Genomic DNA, 21,856 nt, shown 5'->3' with positions numbered 1-21,856 from the left:
TTCAACAAACTGTTTTATACATCGGAAAGTTCTAGTAGTGAAGTCAGTTGAACCTGATTTAAAAGTTGTACTTGATCAAGCGGTTAAAACAGTCAATTATATCAAATCTAAACCACAAAAAATACATATTTTCAGAAAATTATTTCTCTTTAAGACTTAGGTTCGCTGGCTATCAAAAGGAAATGTACTTATGCGTGTGGATGAGTTTAGTGAGGAAGTGCTCATATTTTTTTCACTGGAGCAATCAGCATTTTATGATTATTTAATGGATGAAATTTGGTGCTGTAAATTAGCGTTTCTAGTAGATTTATTTGTGCAGATTGATAAATTAAACATCAGTATGTAAAGCCCATAAGAAAATTTACTCACTTCTACTGACAAGTTGTTCGACCTTAAAAAAAAGTAGAGTATATGAAAAAATATATAAATTAAAAAATTCAGAAATGTTTCCTTTGACTGCCAAAATGAATTAAACTAAAATAATTAATGTAATAAACGAAACATTAGAGCTGTTAAATATAAAAATTGAGCATAACATTCCATCCCTTGATACCAAATAATATTTGTGGTTAAGAGACCCAATTTGCAACAAGAAACCTTCCGATGTTAGAACTTAATCTGCAAGAGAAAGAAGAAGAACTGGCTGAGATCAGTAGTGACCATTCGCTGGAAATTCACTTTAATAACACTAATATTAGCAAATATTGGATCAAAATTCAAAACGAATTTCGGAAAAGGCAATTAAAATTTTATTCCCATTATTCCACTTCCTACTTGGGCGAAACAGGGTTTTCCACTTTAAACGAGATTAAACAAAGAGAGAGAGAGAGAGAGAGAGAGAGAGAGAGAGAGAGACTAAAATCTGTAGAACAGCAGCTGAGAGTAAGCCAATCCACAAACTGTGCTTCCCATCAAACCCATCTGTCTCACTGATTAAAATGTTATAATTGTATATTTGTTTGTTTTTATATAATTATGTTAATTTTTTATATATATTTTTTTAAAATTTCATGCAATTCATGTATGTTCAAAACACATCAAAGCATTTAAAACAAACAGCATTAGCATTAGTTGAGGCATATGATGCAAGAAAGCAAGCTTATACAGCATCCGCCAAAAACAAACAAAAAAAAAAAAAAAAAAAAAACTTCCCATTTCACCCATACAGTCACTCCAAATGTTTGTCTGGTTCAGCCTTAAATTTATTTCAGCTATCAACTTCCACAACAAATGGAAGTCTGTTCCAGCAATCAACTACCAACTGGTGAAAGGCAAACCTCCGCACATCTATTCTACAACTGTCTTTCCTCAATTTTGAATCGATGCCCTGAGGTTCATAATCTGAGCATGCGAAAGTATCTCGTCAGCATTGAGCCTGCTCAAACCATTCAAGGCCTTGGTGACCTTTCAAGGCCAAGGTCACCATTCAAGGTGACCTCAATTAGGTCACCTCGCAGGTGCCTAGTTTCCAGATGCTGCAACTTGCAGAACTTAAGCCTTTCTTTGTCTCACCAATCATGCCGCCCTTCTCTGTACTCATTTTAGCAACTCTACATTCTTCCTAAAATGAGGCTTCCAGACCTGTATACAGTACTCAAGGTGTGGCCTGACCATTGCCTTACACAAAGGGATAATCACCTCCTTGTTTCTGCTAGCAAAATTCCTATATATCGTAGACAAAACTCCATGACATGCTCTGGCAGCACGTGTGCACTGCTCAGAGAACTTCATACCTGACTGCACAATTACCCCGAGGCCTTTTTCATTCTCCTACTCCCTGAGTGTAGTACCACACAACTGGTACGTTTCTCTTGGGTTACTGCTACCCATATCGGGTACTTTGCATTTGTCATTTTTAAACGTTGGTTGCCACGTCAGAGCCTATCTGCCTAATTTTTCTAGATCTTGTGTACCATCTTTACTGTCATAATAAATGTATTATTAAATACACCCAACAGAAATAACTTCCAGTTTGTGAGAAGAAAGAAAAAAAAAAAAAAAAAAAATATATATATATATATATATATATGAATATATATAGTGATTGTAGTGTGCCACAACAACGAAAAGGTTAAGAAACACTACCTTACACTTTGCTGGATCAAAGTATAGCTTTCATTTTTCTCACCATCCCTGAAGTCTATATAGGACACTGAAGAAGCTCTGCTTGGCGGTGATTATTAACTATTCTTCTAATATTTACATTATCTGCAAATTTAGACATCACACCGTCTATCCCTTCATCGATGTCAATCATGAAAATCAAAAATAGCATTGGTCCTAATACTGATCCTTGGGAAACCTCACTTCTTACATCAACCAAATCTGAGGAATAACCATTTATCACAACCCTCTGCCTATTATTAACTACTCTTCTATCTTTACATCATCTGCAAATTTAGACATCACACCATCTATCTCTTCATCGATATCATTCATGAAAATCAAAAACAGCAGTGGTCCTAATACTGATCCTTGGGAAACCCCACTTCTTACATCAACCCAATCTGAGGAATAACCATTTATCACAACCCTCTGCCTCCTGCCCTGAAGCCATCCTGCTATCCATCTAATGACTTTCCCTGTGATTCCAACCTGTTCCAGCTTATAAAGTAACTGTTCATATGGGACTGAGGCAAATGCTTTGCTGAAATTGAAATAAACAACGTAGAAATTATTCCCTAAGCCCAGCTCTTGAGTGACCCTGTAAAAATAGCTAACCAGATTAGTTAAACACAATTTTCCTTAACAAAACCATGCTGAGTATTCTTCAGAATTCCATTTCTATCTAAATGATCCTGAATTCCACCCTTGATCATTGTCTCAATGATTTTCCCTACTACTGAAGTTAGACTAACCAGCTGGAAGTTTTGCACTTCACTCTTAAAACTGCCCATATGTATTGGAGATGCATTGGCACTTTTCCAATTCAATGGAATCTCTCCTGAGTTCAGTAATGCTCTCATAATTAGTGTCAATGGTTCAATGCACTCGCTTGCTGATTCCCTTAAGATTTTAGGGTATATACAATCAACCCAGAGGAAACTTTTGAGCCTGTATGCTCGAACATTTTTTCATTAAATAATCATGTTAAATTCAACATCATTAATTACATTTTTTTTCAACTTCACACCCATAATTTCTCATTGACGCAAAGGGTTTTTCTTCTGTAAATATTGATGCAAAACAACTGTTGAATTCATATGCAACTTCTGCTGTGGTATCTAATACTATCCCACATCCATTACCTAAGTGTCCGATCTGGTTTGTCATTCTCTTGTTTGCATTTAAAAATGTGAAAATTCCTCATTCCATCCCCCAGCCTAAACTTTTCTGTGCCAATCAATTATAGCTCTTATAGCCTTCAGTACTATTAACTGTTCTAACTTTTCCATGCCATCTTTTTCTGCTCAAGTAATCTGGCAACTTCATTATTCATCCAACTTGGAATCCTGCTCGTGAAGTATTTTTTTAATGGTATATAAGGCTTCTGTGATTAATGTTTTAAAGGTATACAGTAATTCAATTGTATTCGCTCTCTGTGAGATATCTACCCAGTTAATAGAGGCCATGTAGCATCTCAATCCGTTGTAATTTCTTTTTCTGAAATTATAACCCGTTTCTTTGACTTTAACTACTGCTATCTCTCGCTCTCGCTCTCTCTCTCTCTCCATCATCCACCACAGAACTCAGTGATCAATTCCTGCTACTGGTTCCTGTACTGTCAGCCCTATTATGTCCTCTAGTACATGGGTGATGATGAAGTCTAGAGTATTCTTTTCTCTGGCACTTTCCCTGACATGATACAAATAGCAATTGTCTATTTGATTTAGAAATTTAGTCCCTCATGTGCAGTTTCCTTCACATTTGCTCCAATCAATTAGAGGCAAATTACAATTTTCCATAAGACATTCACGCTTACTTGCACATTCCATTTGCATGTAGAGGCTCTCATTATAATGTTCACAATCACCTGGCCTGTAAATTACTCCCACTCTCATTATACTATTTCTTCCAACTATCTCACACCATACTGATTCTATACTAGTATGTGAAATGTCTGAATCTGTGAAAGGTTTCATCGCCCTCGGGCATTTGATAACAAGCATGACCTCATCACACTTTCAATCTTCCCTATCCTTCCTAAATTATATATACTGTACTGAAACTCGTCATCCCTATCTCCGGGTGGCACCATGTTTCCGTAAGCCGTATTATGTCAACGTTACGTGTCCTAACCAGCAGTTCAAATTCACTTCTTTTATTGTCACTTCTGATATTAATGTACAAATAATTAAGGCTTAGTGTTCTTATATAGTTAACTATGCTGAAACACCCCTCAAAGTTATTTGAGCTTGCTTCTCTGGCATTAGCTGCCTGCTCATTTGAAATGTTTCTGCTCTCAGATCATCCTTCTCATATGTTCTGTTGCAATAACAAACAAGAACTCTTTAGGTATGTGCAAGTGTTACTTTGACCTTACAGTCACAAAAGTGGATCGCCTCTTTTCCCCAGTGGGAGTGTGTGCCCATATCACCAGTGCTCTAGGACAGTTTTACATTATTTCACTATATTCCAGACCAGGTAAAGATATAAATTCAACTATTGAATACCTACAAGTAGTCACAAACTTGCTACCTACTGCAAATATCTTAGTGTGTGCTGATGTCAACTGCTGGTTAGCCTTATGGCATAGCCGTACGGAAGACAGAGCAGACACACACACAACGGCCAGATACTTTCAGACTACATAGCCACCTCACCCTTTCAAGTGCTAATCCAACCAAATAACCTCCCAACTTTTAGCAGTACTATGTGGGAGAGTGACATTGATGTTACTCTTGCCACCAATTCAATAGCTTATAAAATTACAGACTGGTGTGTCCAGCCAGCCTGGACCACACCAGATCACAGAGCCATTTCCTTCAAACTAAACAACCCAACACTCTCTGTTGGATATCAAAAGGTATAACCTTAAAAAGGCAAACTGGCAGATTTTTGCAGAACATACAGCAGCTGATCTTCAAAAACAGGAAAATGAGTGGTCTAGATCAGGCAACTGTAGCCCGGACGAGCAAGCACTGACTATGACAAACATTTTAACAAAAACAGCAACCCTGTCTATCCCACGGAAAAAACCAAGGAAGCAGACAGTTCCCTGGTGGTGCCCCGAACTGACTATACTCAGAAGTAGGGTACACCAAGCGAGGAGACATTTTCAAAGAGCCAGAACATCTTGGCCACAATAGAACTCAAAGAGCCAGAACATCTTGGCCACAAAATGAAGTGGATGCACTGAGAGATTCTTATAGAACTGTCAGGAATCAGTATACAGCCCTCATAGGAGACAAGAAAAACAAATGCTGGAGGAACTTGGTGGGAACTACTGGAAACAATAACCCTTGTGGAGTTGTCTACAGAATAGTGACCAACAAGCTGCCAAGAGGAGATGTCTTAGAAACTACTGTCAAACCAGATGGAACCCCAACCCTGTGTTGGGTGGATTCTGTAAATAACATCCTAGACAGTATCATTCAGACTGAAACTGGAAATTATTCCCCCAACCAGCTAGACATTATAAAAGAAAACATTGAATATGACAATGCTAATACTGAACCTCTGTTCACTATACAAGTCTATACAAGACTTAGAAATAGCACTATCTAAAACCAAAAACAATAAATGCCCAGGTTTTGACCTCTTAGAGGTTGAGATTATCAAAAAATTAGCGGAAATAGCAACACATAAATTAATAGCACTATATAATAACTGTATAACAGAAGGACTATTCCCAAAAATATTGAAACAAGCTGTGCTAAGATTAATCCTCAAAAACCCTGAAAAACTCTCTACTGATCCCAAATCATATAGACCAATAGCCCTACTCCCTGTACTAGGGGAAATATATGAAAGACTACTATATAGCAGATTAGCTCAATATTAAACAGAAGCAGGTTTGCATTTCAACAATCAGTACGGTTTTAAGCAGGGCAATTCTACGGAGGATGCCATGCACCAGACAACAGTTAAAAACAGAGGAGAAATATATGCTGGCAATCTCCATTGACTTTGCTGGGGCATTTGACTCACTTTGCTGGGGCATTTGCCTGGTGAAGTGTCCTTAGGAGACTTCACCAGGCAAATGCCCCACAGAACCTCTATAAGGTAATAAACAGCTACCTTACAGACAGAAGTGTCTCAGTATGCACAAGGTTCCAGGCTGGCCGCAGGGTTCAATCCTTGGCCCTTTCTTTTGGAACATTGTTCTGGACAAATTTATGGCCTTGGATCTGGGCCCAGTGGAAAGCCTGGCCTTTGCAGATGACATGATTTTCCTTGTAAAAGGTAACTCACAAGTGGTTGTAGAGCAAAGATCAAATGCCACCCTCTTGCAGCTGCAGGATGTTATTGTTATTTTGGTTTTTAGGAGCATTAGCAACTAAGGCCATATTGCTCCGGGATATGCGGTGGTCATTCCTGACCTTTCCGCATCCTCCGTATGTGGTGGTGACGGGCTTGAACCCCGGTCTAATCAAGAAGCGTGTGCTACGCACTGCTGCTCCTTCCCATCTGGCTACGGCAGCTGCAAGAGTGGGCACAAATGCACATGCTCAAATTATCGCCTGAAAAAACCAAACAAATACTTCTAAAAGGTAATTTGGACTTAAGAAGACGTCCACAAATCAAAATTAACACAACCACTATAAAAATGGTAACAGAACTAAAATATCTTGGAGTGGTCTTTGATTCAAAATTAACTTTTTACCCCCGTTTGATGTACTTGGCGAAAAAAGTGAGAAATTATGCAGGTATGATTGCCAGGATCAGTCGAGCAGACTGGGGACTCAAAAGAAAGACCCTGGTAATCATATACCGTGCAATGTTCCTACATGTTATCACCTATGGAGCCAGTGCGTGGTTCATCTGCTCGGCCATAGTAAGAAATAGGAATAAATTAGAATCGATACAAAGGACAATACTACTCACTATTACCAGAGCATGTCGCACAGTAAGCACACCTGCACTACAGTTGCTGGCCAGAACTCTCCCACTTTACCTTGAAGTAGCCAAAAGAGGCTTGTATTATAGATTTAAAAAGGGCATACCCACAGAATTTCTGGGGATAGCCCTTGACACAGCCAACACCTTCAATGATGAAAGAAAAAGAATAGCCACAAAGCTCCACGCGCTATGGCAAACAAAGTGGGAACAGGAAACCAGAGGTCTGGTTACCAGACGGTTTCTGCAACGGGTGTCAATGGTTAGCCCAAAGCCACCTAAGTGGTATGCCCCTGGACTTTTTACAACATTTATATTGACAGATCAGGGCTCCCTAAAGGCGAAACTAACCTCCCTAGGCGCTAGGCATGACCGATGACCCAAACTGCACCTGTGGCGAAAGTGAAGACTGGGCACACATTCTATATGAATGTATAATATATGACATCCCCAGAACAGAGCTAATAGCACAGATTGGTCCCCTTCCCAGGAGAGAAGAACATCTGTTCATCATTGAAGAGCGAAATTATAAAACTTTTACATCTTTCACACAGAAAGTATTCGAAATGCGCAGAGCAATGCAAAGAATGGCAATTCAGTCCCCCCCCCAGCAATTAAACAATAATCAATAGTAAAATTGCCCAAGTTTCCCACCATGCCCAGACTTAAAAACTGTCAGGATAGCAGTATTCTGCACCCTGACAGAAACCTGACATGCCAAACCTCCCCAGGACTACCCTGCCATGTGTAGGAACCTGGGGGGCTCATGCCAAATAAGTAACCAGGTAGGGGAGGAAGATGTACAGGGAGCAGATTAGCTGAAAAATATCAGTAGGCTAGTAGCAAAGGGATGCAATGTAGAATTAATGAATGAGAATGAAAGACAATGAATAGGCTGGAACTGAGGGAACTAGGAATTAGGGAAAAATGAATAAATGGCAGTTTTGGTGAAAGAAACAGTGACCTAGCATGAGGGAAACAGAGAGTGAATGGAAATGAGTGGAAGAGCAAATGTAATTGGCCAAAAGAATACAAAGTTAAAAATAACTTATTTATATATACTGTACTAACAAACATTTACTAACCACATTTATTAACCCAAAAACTGCCATCGGCTATTTGCATATGAGTTATTATACACTGTGACAAAGTGTTCAAGGCAGATCTTGTAATAATCATTCTAAAATTTACAAATTATATATAAAAGAAATTATCAAAAAATTATATTTATAATATTAATATTATAAAAAAAATCAAACTGTTACAAGGAAAAAAACTAATCAAAATAAACTTTATAATATACTAAATTTTGAAATAAATCATATATGACATGACTGCTGTGCACTCTGCTTGTTAAAATACATATTAAAAAATAAATAAATTTTCTGTTTATACAGCGGCACGACAACCAAGTCAGTAGAGTTTACAATAAATCGGCAATACAAATATTTATTGTATTTAGTAGTCACCGGCTTGAACCCCAGTCCACTCACGGAATGTGTGCTATGCACTCTAGCTCCTGACCACTCGGCTTCGTCAGGCTTATTCGTTCCAAAAAGAATGTTAACAGAAAAAATTATATTTAGGAGCCCTGCTTTCTACTTAATCTGATGGTGCTGATTATCATTTATAGAAAGGCAGCTTAAAGCAACAAGGCCTAAGACAATGATTAAAAATGACATGCATACCAGTGACATATAGATCCCTGTATATTTAAATAGAAAATACCATGCAATGCTCACACGAAACCAACCCAGCATTGCAAATGAAACATGCTTAGTCTTAATGTAAATTCGATTAACAGGACTGATTTAGCAGCTCACTGCAACTGCAGTTAAAACCATAAACCACATTTCACTGCACTGAAACAGAAGCGGTTAAATTACACTTCATGCTTTACTCTTAACTGCTAAAGAATGGATCACTCCACTTTTTTCTACTTATGGCTCTTCTAATCTAAAAATTGTTAGTTTTGGGATTAGAAGATGTATATTTAAAACCACAAGTTTTCAATATTGAGATCTACCAAACCAAAATTATGCATTTCTGTGCCTCAACAGATCTTTACAAAAGAGAATGTTGCATTCAACAAGACCATACCACTTGCTTTAAAACCAGAATAACAACGGATGCATTAAAGGTACTGTTCAAAGAAAGGATCATTTCCAAGTAGTTGTGGACAAGCAGATATGAGAACTATTTCTGGGGGAATTTTTTAAAGAACAAACAAACCAAACCAACCTTGAAAAAATACCACTTACAATTGATTCTGAGAAAATTATAGTCAGCAAAACAGGGTAAAGCTTTTACAAATATCTTGTAAAAGAGGATTTTCATGAACAGCTAAACTAACAGAAGGAATCTATATGCAAATATATATAAGCCTGCAAAACTCTTCTGCATTAATTTCATAAATATACATGGTCTCAGTTTCAATCTCAATCATATCCATTTCCAATTCCAGTTGCTTTTTCTGACAAACTCGAACTATTAGTTGATTCAACCACAACTGACCTCGGTTGTCCTAATTATTCACTCCGTTCGCTTCACAGGTGATTTTTATTTTTAAAAATTTAGAGTTAGAAAGAACTTTCTAACTCTAAATTTTTATACCTCAAGATCTATTAGAGTAATTGAAGGAAAATTGAGGTGCTATAGCATTACTTATTCTTACCTCCTTTCCTCTTACTTCAGCATAAGCTTTGTTTTGCACATGTGTATAATAAAAACACCACAGCTCAAGTAATATTTATGGTTGGCACTCATTTTCAGTATTATTTGTTTCAAAGCTATCTGTTGGGCTAGTTATCTTCCCTGTTTGCTGTTAAATTTAAATATAGATTCAACACAACTCACCTCAGTCTGTTTATAATTTGGACCTAGTTAAACAGGCTGAAAACAAACAGAAACAGATAGCCTTGCTAATTATTGATTGGATAAATTAAATCTGCCATTCAAAAAAGTGCCATTCAAGTTTTCCAATTATCAATAAAAATCCTCAATCATTATTTTATTACTAATTATGTTTATTTCTAGGGTATAACAAAGTAAAACAGCACAGGCTATATCTTAGTCTTTATAGGCTCTTTTTACATAATCGCTCGCTTTGCACTTTACATCTGCTCTTTTGGGTCTACATACTCACTGTGAGCAACTATATGGTAAAATTACACGCTTACAGTAGTAATTAGATTACAGACTGATGTAACGTTTAATCTATAACTGATGGAATTAAACTGATCTGATATACATTTTGCCACTCTTCCTTTTACTACCATTACATTATATCATAATAGATTTTATATATATATACTATCATTGAATTATATTAAATATTAACATAAGTTAAATTAGCGATAAGTTAAAGCAGCGATTCCATGACCATTATTGGCCTCGTGGTCCTCTGTGGATATGGGGCATGATGGTCAGTCTATTTTATTTTAATTTATTTTGATTTTGTTATCGTTTGGTAGTTCCTTTAACCCTCTTTTGGTGATATTTCACGTCTTTCAGAACTGTTACCTCTGGGGGGGGGGGGGGTACCGCTAAATTTATATGTAATTGGCATTATCCTAAAATTTGTATAGTTTTTGTTAATTGGGTTTAAAACTCAAAATTATATAAGGGCTTCCGGGCTACTATTTATGTCTATTCTTTCTTTTCGTTCGTTTGTTTATTTGGTTATTTTTATGTCAATTTTCGCTCTACAGTTTTTGCCATACTAGTGGCTTATGTTTTATTTTATTTAATTTAAAATATTGGATATATATATATATATAAGTTGGTATTAAAATATTGAATAAAGTGTGCATAAATGGATGTGAAAGTTACACAATGTGGTAGAGATGTGAAAGGTGAAAGAATATTAATATCCTAAAAGTTATGATGAATTAAGAGAATTATGGGCTAAATTACTAGGCCAATAGAAGGTTGGAGAACTGTAAAGAAAAATTAGTAGAGCAAAATATCAATAAAACAAAAAATCCTTTACTGCCGCCTTACGTAAAACGTACAAAGCTGCAGTGAAGGATGCAAAAGTTTGTTTACATATATATACATATATATATATATATACACACACACATATATATATATATATATATATATATATACACTTTTAGAATAGTTTGATTTTCTTAAATACTGGTGTTTTTTACATATAGGTATTGGCGTTAATACAATACTGGTCTTTAAGCTAGCCTTGTCTCGGTTATCTTAAATTCACATGGCCTATACATTTAGGATTTAGAAACTTATTGCGTATTGCTAAAGTAATTTTCATGATAATTACTGATGAAAATTTTTTATGTATCTGTAGCAATATGTAATTATCAATACTATTTTATAACTATATAATAATATTTATACATTTTTGCTTTACATCATGTGGCCGTCAATCCCCTACTTCGTCGGGGACTTTGAGTGGATTAACAGCCCATTCAATGTAATGCTTTTATACTTACTCGTTTCTGTTTGTATCTATCACAGCTTTGCTATTTTATTTAATTCTGGATACTAAGGACTTATGTTTATATTAATTTTCTTAATTATTGTTAGCTAAACTAGTATTAATTATGAATTAGTTAATTTTTTACAATCTCTTCAGCAACTGTGATAGAATACACAAAGCCCAACGGGTAAGCATTTTATATTGTTATACTACAACTACTTACTTAATGTGGTCCAGTATAGGTCGTAGAGTCGAAAAGGGAATTTCCCGCTTTTAATTTGTTTTTATGTATGGTTATTTTTATGGCGCAGTCGCATTAGCATTTCACTGTGTGCTGATGTCGCATTGGCCGAAGTCCCTGATTTTCAAGCCAATGCCTATTATGGTGGTTTGTTGTTGGTTCGATGAAATTATGTTAAATTTCTGTAGTTTGTGTTAACTTGTGGATTAAATTCCTTTATTTACATGTGTATTTACATTAATTTTTACATTTGTTTTATGCCTTACCTCGGACTGTGCCGGTACCACTTTTCCAAGGCGTAACAGCACGTGTATGTCCAGAGACAAAGCTATATACATACAAAGGGTACTAGGAAAGTTTTGCAATATGACGCAACAATGAATCACAGGAAGCTGCTTGTTGCTGCATGTTGAGACATGTTCATATGTGCATAGTAGCCGCCGCGCCAAGTCGATGGGCTCAGTTATTCATTAGTAGTGAGAGTATAAAGTGCTTGCGATGGCATCGTGGTCATGAAATGAGATAAGAACAGTTTTGCGGTATAATTTTGTGCGTGGTTTAACCATAGACCAGTGCTTAGAAGAAATGACTCTTGCACTAGATGATGATTGTCCACATCGTACAACGATATTCAGGTGGTATAGAGAATTCCAAAGGGGAAATTTCACTCTGGAGGATTCTGAGAGGCCGGGAAGGCCACGAACGTCAGTTACGGAGGAAAACGTTACTGCTGTGAGGAAAATGCTTGACGAAAATAGGCGAGTGACCTACCAACAGATAGAGGATACTTTGGGCCTAAATGCACCAGCAATTCGTTCGATTCTGCAAGATCATTTGCACGTGAAGAAACTTTGTTCTCTCTGGGTGCCGCATCAACTGACTGAAGAGCAGATGACACGACGTGTGACTTGGTGCCGGGAGATATTAAAAAAGTTTGATAAGGGACAATCTCGGTATGTGAACAACATCGTGACAGGTGATGAGACTTGGCTGTACTATTACGATCTGCCGACCAAGGCTCAAAACAAAGTTTGGGTCTTTGATGATGATGACACACCCGTAATTGTGAGAAAATCCCGATCTGTAAAGAAGAAAATGATAGCTGTAGTTTTCAAATCGAGTGGAATTGTGGAACGTGTCGTTTTGGACACGCAGAAGACAGTCACTGCTAAGTGGTATACTGAACAATGCCTGCCTAAAGTCATTGGATCTATGAAGAACCTGCAGCCAAATCAAGAATGGACACCTGGTACCTCCATCACGAAAATGCTCCAGCTCACCGCGACAAAGCCTGCACCGAATATTTGACCATGACAGGACTGAAACTTCTCGAACACCCTCCCTACAGTCCAGACCTTGCTCCCTGCGACTTTGCACTGTTTCCGCATGTGAAAATGAAGCTAAAAGGGAGGCGGTTTTCCAGTGATGAGGACCTTCTACGGGCTTGGGACAACGAGTGTGCTTTACTCCCTAGTGAAACTTGGCAGAACTGGTTTAAAGATTGGTTTCGGAGGATGGAGAGGTGTATTGAATGTAGAGGAAATTACTTTGAAAAAATTAAATAAACAAAGCTGTATTGCAAAACTTTCCTAGTACCCTTTGTATTTACAGCCTCTTACTATGGGGGTTTTTTTTGTTGGGGGAGTTTTCAATTTTGGCAATAGGTTGTAGTGCAGTCAGGCGACGAGCCTCGCCTGAGTGCAGTAAACCTTATAATCATGGGGATACTCTTCTGAGTAATTACTATTTTATTTTTAGATGGTTTTTGATGAAAGTATGCGGGTCTACATTGGGGTGGTATTTTCTAATATTAGCGTATATGGCAGTTTTTATATGATATCTACTGTATTGTTTGGGAATTTTATTTATTTCCAGTATTCTGATGAGTTTTTGTATTGCTATCTTTCCGCTATTTATATTGCTGCATATTTTTAATAGTCTGTTTGTTTGGTTTCTTATGGTGTTCCCGTGTATATGTTTTGCTAAGTTACTATCCCAGTGTGCAAGTTTTATTGTTTCGAAATTAAAATGGTCTCTTTTGTCATAGTGTTGTGTATATATTTTGTCTGTGTTGATGGCAATTTCGCTGTCTAGGTAGACAGCTTTTTGGTTATTATCTGGATTTGTGCATTCAATTTTTAGGTCTGTTGGGTAAGTCTTTGCTATGTTTATAAAGTTGTCATGGTTGATCACGAGTACGTCATCTATGTATCTTTAGAATTTTATTTTGTTGGTAATGTTACTTTCCCCCTGCTTTGTATATATGTTCTGCCCCCCCATTAGAATGTAATTGCCTTTAACACTGATTTTTGTGAGGTCATTCCAGTATTGTTTTTTGCTTTGCTGTATGTTTTGATATTTTTGGTAATATATCTGTAGTACTTCTATTAGGTTGTCGTGTGCTATACTTGTAAAGAGGTTTTTAAAGTCATATGTGTTTATACTTTTTATATGATTGTTTTGTTTTTTTAGGTCGTCCAAATATTCTTTGTTGTTGTTGATAATTCTGGTGTTTTCGATTTCTTTGGTGATGCTTTTTAATTTGTCTTCCATAATCTTACTAGTATACTTGATGTAGCTATTTTTGCCTGAAGTGATGAATCTTTCTCCCGTAGGTATCTTGTGATATTTTGGAATCCAGTAAATGTAGGGGTATTGCATCCTGTCTATTTTAATTTTTAGTTTTTTATGCATGGCCAAAATTTTTTTGCTGATGCTGTTTGGATTGGCGTCTATGTACTTGTATGTTTCATTGTCATGGAATTCCTCTTTAATGGCTTCTATGTAGAATTTCTTGCAAATGATACTGAAATTATTGTTTGCTTTGTCGGTTCTAGTGATAACGAATTTGTTTTGTATTTCTTTAATTTTATTGTTGATAGTTTTGGAATATATAAAAAAATCAATATACACAGATCTGTTACAATTTGCATTCAAAGCAGCACACAAAAACAATGAACCCATAGAATCATTCCAATGTTGGATAAACGCCAATACTGAAAACATATTAGAATGTTTCAGGGAAAACATAACACTACAAAAACATAATAAAAATAACAAACACTTAAATTTAAAAACTATCAACAATAAAATTAAAGAAATACAAAACAAATTCGTTATCACTAGAACCGACAAAGCAAACACAGACAAAATATATACACAACACTATGACAAAAAGAGACCATTTTAATTTCGAAACAATAAAACTTACACACTGGGATAGTAACATAGCAAAACATATACACGGGAACACCATAAGAAACCAAACAAACAGACTATTAAAAATATGCAGCAATATAAATAGCGGAAAGATAGCAATACAAAAACTCATCAGAACACTGGAAATAAATAAAATTCCCAAACAATACAGTAGATATCATATAAAAACTACCATATACGCTAATATTAGAAAACACCACCCCAATGTAGACCCGCATACTTTCATCAAAAACCATCTAAAAATAAAATAGTAATTACTCAGAAGAGTATCCCCATGATTATAAGGTTTACTGTACTCAGGTGAGGCTCGTCGCCTGACTGCACTACAACCTATTGCCAAAATTGAAAACTCCCCCAACAAAAAAAAACTCCCATAGTAAGAGGCTGTAAATTTGTATATAGCTTTGCCTCTGGACATACACGTGCTGTTACGCCTTGGAAAAGTAGTACCGGCACAGTCCGAGGTAAGGCATAAAACAAATGTAAAAATTAATGTAAATACACATGTAAATAAAGGAATTTAATCCACAAGTTAACACAAACTACAGAAATTTAACATAATTTCATCAAACCAACAACAACAAACCACCATAATAGGCATTGGCTTGAAAATCGGGGACTTCGGCCAATGCAACATCAGCACACAGTGAAATGCTAATGCGACTGCGCCATAAAAATAACCATACATAAAAACAAATTAAAAGCGGGAAATTCCCTTTTCGACTCTACGACCTACACTGGACCACATTAAGTTGTAGAATAACAATATAAAATGCTTACCCTTTGGGCTTTGTGTATTCTATCACAGTTGCTGAAGAGATTGTAAAAAAAAATTAACTAATTCATAATTAATACTAGTTTAGCTAACAATAATTAAGAAAATTAATATAAACATAAGTCCTTAGTATCCAGAATTAAATAAAATAGCAAAGCTGTGATAGATACAAACAGGAAACGAATAAGTATAAAAGCATTACATCGAATGGGCTGTTAATCCACTCAAAGCCCCCGATGAAGTAGGGGATTGACAGCCACGTGATGTAAAGCAAAAATGCATAAATATTATTATATAGTTATAAAATAGTATTGATAATTACCTATTGCTACAGATACATAAAAAATTTTCATCAGTAATTATCATGAAAATTACTTTAGCAATACGCAATAAGTTTCTAAATCCTAAATGTATAGGCCATGTGAATTTAAGATAACCGAGACAATGCTAGCTTAAAGACCAGTATTGTATTAACGCCAATACCTATATGTAAAAAACACCAGGATTTAAGAAAATCGAACTATTGTAAACGTATATACACACTGGCACGTATAATGTTCAATTGGCCAACATGGCAATAACAATGGCATTAACGATGCACAAAAGACAGATTAAGACACAATAGAATGATAATACAAAAGAATAATATATATATATATCTTGTCCATATTCTAAAAGAGAATTGCTTTTCTTTAATTTGCTTCTCTTCCACTTACTTGCATTCCTATACTTATATGGACAAGTATAGGAATGCAGTTCCTGATACATAGTCAGGTGTAGTCCTAGGATAAAATACCTGAAAGTATCAATATTAACTTTAACAAACATCAGAATTTTGCATGTTTGCTTCCCCCTTTTTTTCGACTTATAGCTAAATTTACCCACAGATTTCTTATGCTGGCTAGTTCTCCTTTTGTTGTTTTAATTACTTTGAATTAATTTTTCTTTACAGCTCTCTCCTATTTAATTGGCTTTTCAATTCAGCCTTTAATTCTCTTCATTCATTATAACATATCAGATATTCACATTCTTTCTTTCTTTTTCACCACTACTACATCTTTTGCGATTTCTACTATCCTTCTCCTATTAGTTTTCGGCATTTTATGTAAATTTCACTTCCATCCTTGCACTATTATCAGACCAGTTAATTCCCACATGCATATATATACTTTTGCATCCTTTACCATTGCTTTGCGCGTTTAGGTACATCTGTTATATCATCCTTATTTTTATCTATCAACTGACACTTCTTATTTAAACTCAGTCCTATATTAGGCATTTCATATATATACTTAAGACCAGGGGCAGATGGGATCTATCCAGTTATATTAAGGGAGGCAGCAAAGGAAGTAAGAAAACCCTTATGCACAATTAAGAGCGCATCCTTGGATCCAATCCACACTTCTCCAGTCCCCACAGATTGGAGAAGTGTGGATGCACCCCCAATTCACGAGTAATTACAAACCTGTTATATAACTTCTGTTCTGGGGAAAGTAATTGAGTCACTGGTTAAAGAAGCAATGCAGGATTATCTAGACAAGAATGCAGCTATAGTTCAGACAGCATGGCTTTGATAAGAGGAAATCTTGCCTGGCAAAACTGATTGGATACCACAATGTGGTCACAAAGGAACTGGATGTAAAAATAATTTTGATATTATATAATTGTATTTCAGAAAGGTTTTTGATATTGTTGCATATGGAAGAGTACTGTACAAATTGGAGCAGTATGGCATTAAGGTAAATTGCTGATATGGATAAAAGAATGGTTCAGGGGGAGAAGACCAAGTGGTAATCAATGGATACTGCTCATTGTGGACTAATCTTATTAGTAAAGTCCCCCAGGGTTCGGTGTTGGGACCACTGTTGTTTACTATATTTATCAATGATACTGATGAAGGTTAGAAGCTTTTTATAGTTAGGTCTTAAAGTACTATCCATTTTCCCATAATTATTTTATAGCGAAATCTTAATTTGTCCAGTACTCACCTCTTAATCCTTATTTATAACTTTTTTGAAGTCCATAAGAAGATAAAAGTAGAAGTTTTAAAAATTCCATTAATAATTAAGATATACTCAGAGGAAGAAGTGCACCATTCTTCCTCCAGCTGTCATCCATAAATCACTGAGTAAATGAGAAAAAAAATAAAAGCGTTGAGTTTTTTTTTTTTTTCCCATTGCATATGGGCAGCAGTAATAAAAAAAAAAAATAATAAAAAAAAAAAAAACATTCAAGAACAAAAGACATTTGTTTGGACTCTTTTGAAGTATATATATACAAATATTTTATATATTTGTATATATATAAAATTATTCTGTTCAATTTGCTTACATTGAACAGAATGAACAATTCTATTCTTTGAACTGAACAATTCATGATATTGTAGCTAATGTGAATGTGAATTTTTGATTTGTACAAATGAGTAATATACTCATTTGTACAAGTCAAAAATTCACATTGCACATATAATTCGTAAGTTTTGAATACCATGACACCAAAGAATATCTGTAGAAGATATATACAGTACCTGCCGCACAATTCATGACTCTTAATTTCACATGAAACACTTTTATAGGGAAAATATTATTTACGTTACATATAAGAAAATCTATATATGATCTGAATGAATGACTTACAGTCATCTTTCCTTCAAATAACTGGGGTATTGTGCCTTCAACGCAAGTCCCTTTCATTTTGCTTTCCATGTTATCCAAAAGCTATAAAAATAAATAAATAAAAAAAAAAAAAAATATATATATATATATATATATATATATATAGAAATAGATATATAATTAAATGTTCAATGCAAAACAAACTGGTTTTGAAGATACAACTTATTTTTAAAAAAAACAAAAGAAGGCATTAAATATTATAATAAAAATGGAAGTTTTGAAGTTGTCGCAAAAATGGTTTTCAAGATAGACCAGAATATCAAAATAAGCAACTAACTTGAATTCCATATTATATATATATAATAAAAAAAAAAAAGTCAGCCACGAAAAACGATGCAATACTCCTAATTTATGCTGTTATTTCAATAAATTTTTATTTAATGTTTCAAATTAAGCAGCTCTTCACCAATAATAGTTTGATACATATTGATATGAATAATATTATATATATAATTTTAATCCATTAACTTTTTATTACATAAGCACTGAGTAATAATAGGCCAATACTGATTGAAAAAAAAAAAGAAATAAGACAGCAAATCGGATAAGTATTGACAATTTATAGCTTCTTAGAACTATTGCTGACTGTTATATTGTGCATTTTTACTATATTCTGTCATTTTAGTGACATAATGCTATGAGTTATAACAGGATTAGCTCTAATCCAAAAATAATTAAAACTAGACCAAGACGAATTAAACACCCCAGGAAAATCGAGTTATTTATATACAAAAGAGAGTATGCTTGAGATGTTTACACATTATTCAATTACGAAATATCAGACAACAAATTTTAAGCTTCTGTCATTTAGAAATTTGTAGGGATAACCTTCTCAGGTGCAGTGATATTCTGTAAATAATAAAATTGTTCAGTTAAGCAATAGATTAGTATTATTAATAGTATTAATAATTAGTATTAATAATGGCAAATGATACAAGCAAGCTTATACAGCACCTGTCAAAAAAAAAAAAAAAAATCCCATTTCATCTATCCATCAATATCCAATATCTGTCTATTTCTTCCTTGAATTTATTTAAAGTACCCACATTCACAACAATGGACAGAAGCCTGATCCAGCAAACAACTCACTGACATCTTATTAGGTGGTAATCAATCAGTAGATTACCACCCAAGCAGTGATAATCAATGGTTGCTGCTCTTCGTGGACTAATATTATTAGTGGAGTCCCACAGGGTTCAGTGTTGGGTCCACTGTTGTTTTGTATATTTATCAATGATATTTATGAAGGTATATCAGGCTTAGTGTCGAAGTTTGCAGATGATACAAAGGTTGGCAGGGTTGTTAATGACAGTAATGGCAGTGTGCTACTGCAACAGGATCTAGAAAAGTTGGGCATATGGGCTGAGAAGTGGAAACTGAAGTTTAACATTGACAAATGCAAAGTACTGCATATGGGTAGAAGTCTCCTCATAGGAACATACCAACTGTGTGGTACTACACTTAAGGTGATAGAAAATGAAAAAGACCTGGGAGTAATTGTGCAATAAGATATGAAGTTTTCTGAGCAATGCAGACAGGCTGCCAAAGATGGTCATGGGGTTTTGTTAATGATATACAGGAATTTTGCTAGCAAGGAAAAGGAGGTGATTGTTCCTCTGCATAAGGCAATGGTCAGGCCACGCCTTGAGTACTGCGTACAGGTCTGGAGGCCTCATTTTAGGAAGGATGTAGATTTACTTGAGCGTGTACAGAGAAGGGCAACAAGATTGGTGAGGGGAATGAACGGATCCTCCTTCCAAGAGAGGCTTAAGTTCTGCAAATTGCAGCGGCTGGAGACTAGGCACATGCAAGGTGATCAGATCTGAGGTGTTTAAGTCCTTGAATGGGTTTAGCATGCTGAATTCTGATATGATTCTTCACTTGTTCAGATTAAGAACCTAAGGGGGCGTAAATTCAAATTGAGGAAAGACAGATGTAGAATAGATGTGAAGAAATTTGCCTTTAGCCAGTGGGTAGTTAATTGCTGGAACAAACTTCCATCTGTCGTGGAAGTTGATAGGTTAAATAAGTTAAAGGAAGACCTGGACACGCATTTAGAGGGAACTGTTGCGTAATTTTTTTATTTTTTTGGCTGATGTGGCATAATCTCTTACACTTGCTTTCTTGTGTCACATGCCACTACTGCTATCTATCCTGTAACCAGCCTTCCCCGATTTTAATTTAAGCCCTCTCACATGCATAAGCTAAGAATCCCATCAGCATTGAGTTTGCTCAAACCATCCAAATAGTCTAAAAGACCTCAATCAGGTTACCTTGCAGGTGCCTACACTCTAGATGCTGCAATATGCAGAAATGAAGCCTTTTTCTTGGTAAGAGCATGCCCTTTGTCCCCCTTATCAATATCATTACTCTTCTCTATATCAATTCCAGGAGCTATTCCCAAAAATGAGACCAAACCCACACCATTCACACTCACGATGTGGCCTGACCACTGCCTTATAAAATGGGATAATTACCTCTTTTTCCCTGCTAGCAAAATTCCTGACAGCATGTCTGCACTGTCAAAGAACTTCATACCAGACTTTGCAATTACAAACAGGTCCTTCTCATTTTTCACTCCCGTGAGTATAGCACCACAAAGATGACACCTTACTCCGAGATTTCTTCTAACCTTACGTAGTTCCATGCATTTGTGTATGTTAAACTTCAGTTGCCATTTCTCAGCCCATCTACATCTTGTTGCAGCAGCATACCTCATTACTATCATTAATCACCATGCCAACATTTGTATTATGTTTCAAAATTTGACATTAAGCCGGATATACACTATTCTCTTTTAAAACATGCTCCATAATTGAAACACAGTATTTTGACATATTATTTTTAAGTATGAAACAATTCTCTTATTAGGTTTTGATAGGTAGCCTATGTAGTGAAATTTTCAATTTAATTGTATTGCACCTTACTGCACTCTAGAACCAATGAAAAACCATAATTTTCTTGTTTAAATACTGTAATACATATTATATATAAGATTACACTATATTGTATTAATAGAATTATATTAAGTGTTCAAAGAAAAAAACAAGAAAAAAACTTGCTACAAGTTTTTTTCTTGTTTTGTTGCTGATTTCATAAATGATCGATATAACAACTGTTTTTATTATTTCCCCCAGGGGTCGTTATATGTATGTGTTCAACTGTACACACACACACACACACACACACACACAAGTTTTTGTATTTCTGTATTAATGTACCCACCTATATTGAGACTTGCTACAGAGCTTGTTAGTACCTATATACACCTAATTCTGTTTTTGCACGAACTTTTTTTACACGAATTTGGTTTAACACGAATTCAAAATAAATATTTCATTCTCTTTTTACGCGAGTCATTTTGATTTAACACGATTTCTATGAATTTTTTTTTGCCTAAATTCTAAGAAAATTTTTTTTATTTGTGGCATATTAGTATCATTTCTATATTACACGCATCAATAGATTGGATAACAGCTAGTGTATGCGTTTTGAAA

General features: G+C 35.4%; 1 protein-coding gene across 1 annotated transcript in view; it reads right to left on the bottom strand.

The window, feature by feature from the left end:
* The window catches only part of Usp7 (Ubiquitin-specific protease 7), a 518,151-nt gene that overhangs the window by 285,631 nt on the left and 210,664 nt on the right, over positions 1-21,856 (bottom strand). Inside the window, exon 11 of the mRNA XM_090378438.1 lies at positions 18,321-18,401. Coding sequence (XP_090234564.1) covers positions 18,321-18,401 — 81 coding nt within the window. The remainder of the gene's footprint in view (positions 1-18,320; positions 18,402-21,856) is intronic.

Source organism: Mastigoproctus giganteus, chromosome 7, assembly GCF_048544385.1.
Source record: "Mastigoproctus giganteus isolate SK-2022 chromosome 7, ASM4854438v1, whole genome shotgun sequence".
NCBI classification, from domain to species: Eukaryota; Metazoa; Arthropoda; class Arachnida; order Uropygi; family Thelyphonidae; genus Mastigoproctus; species Mastigoproctus giganteus.
The sequence above is the reverse complement of the archived record's forward strand: the minus strand, read 5'-3'. Positions and strand labels throughout refer to the sequence as shown.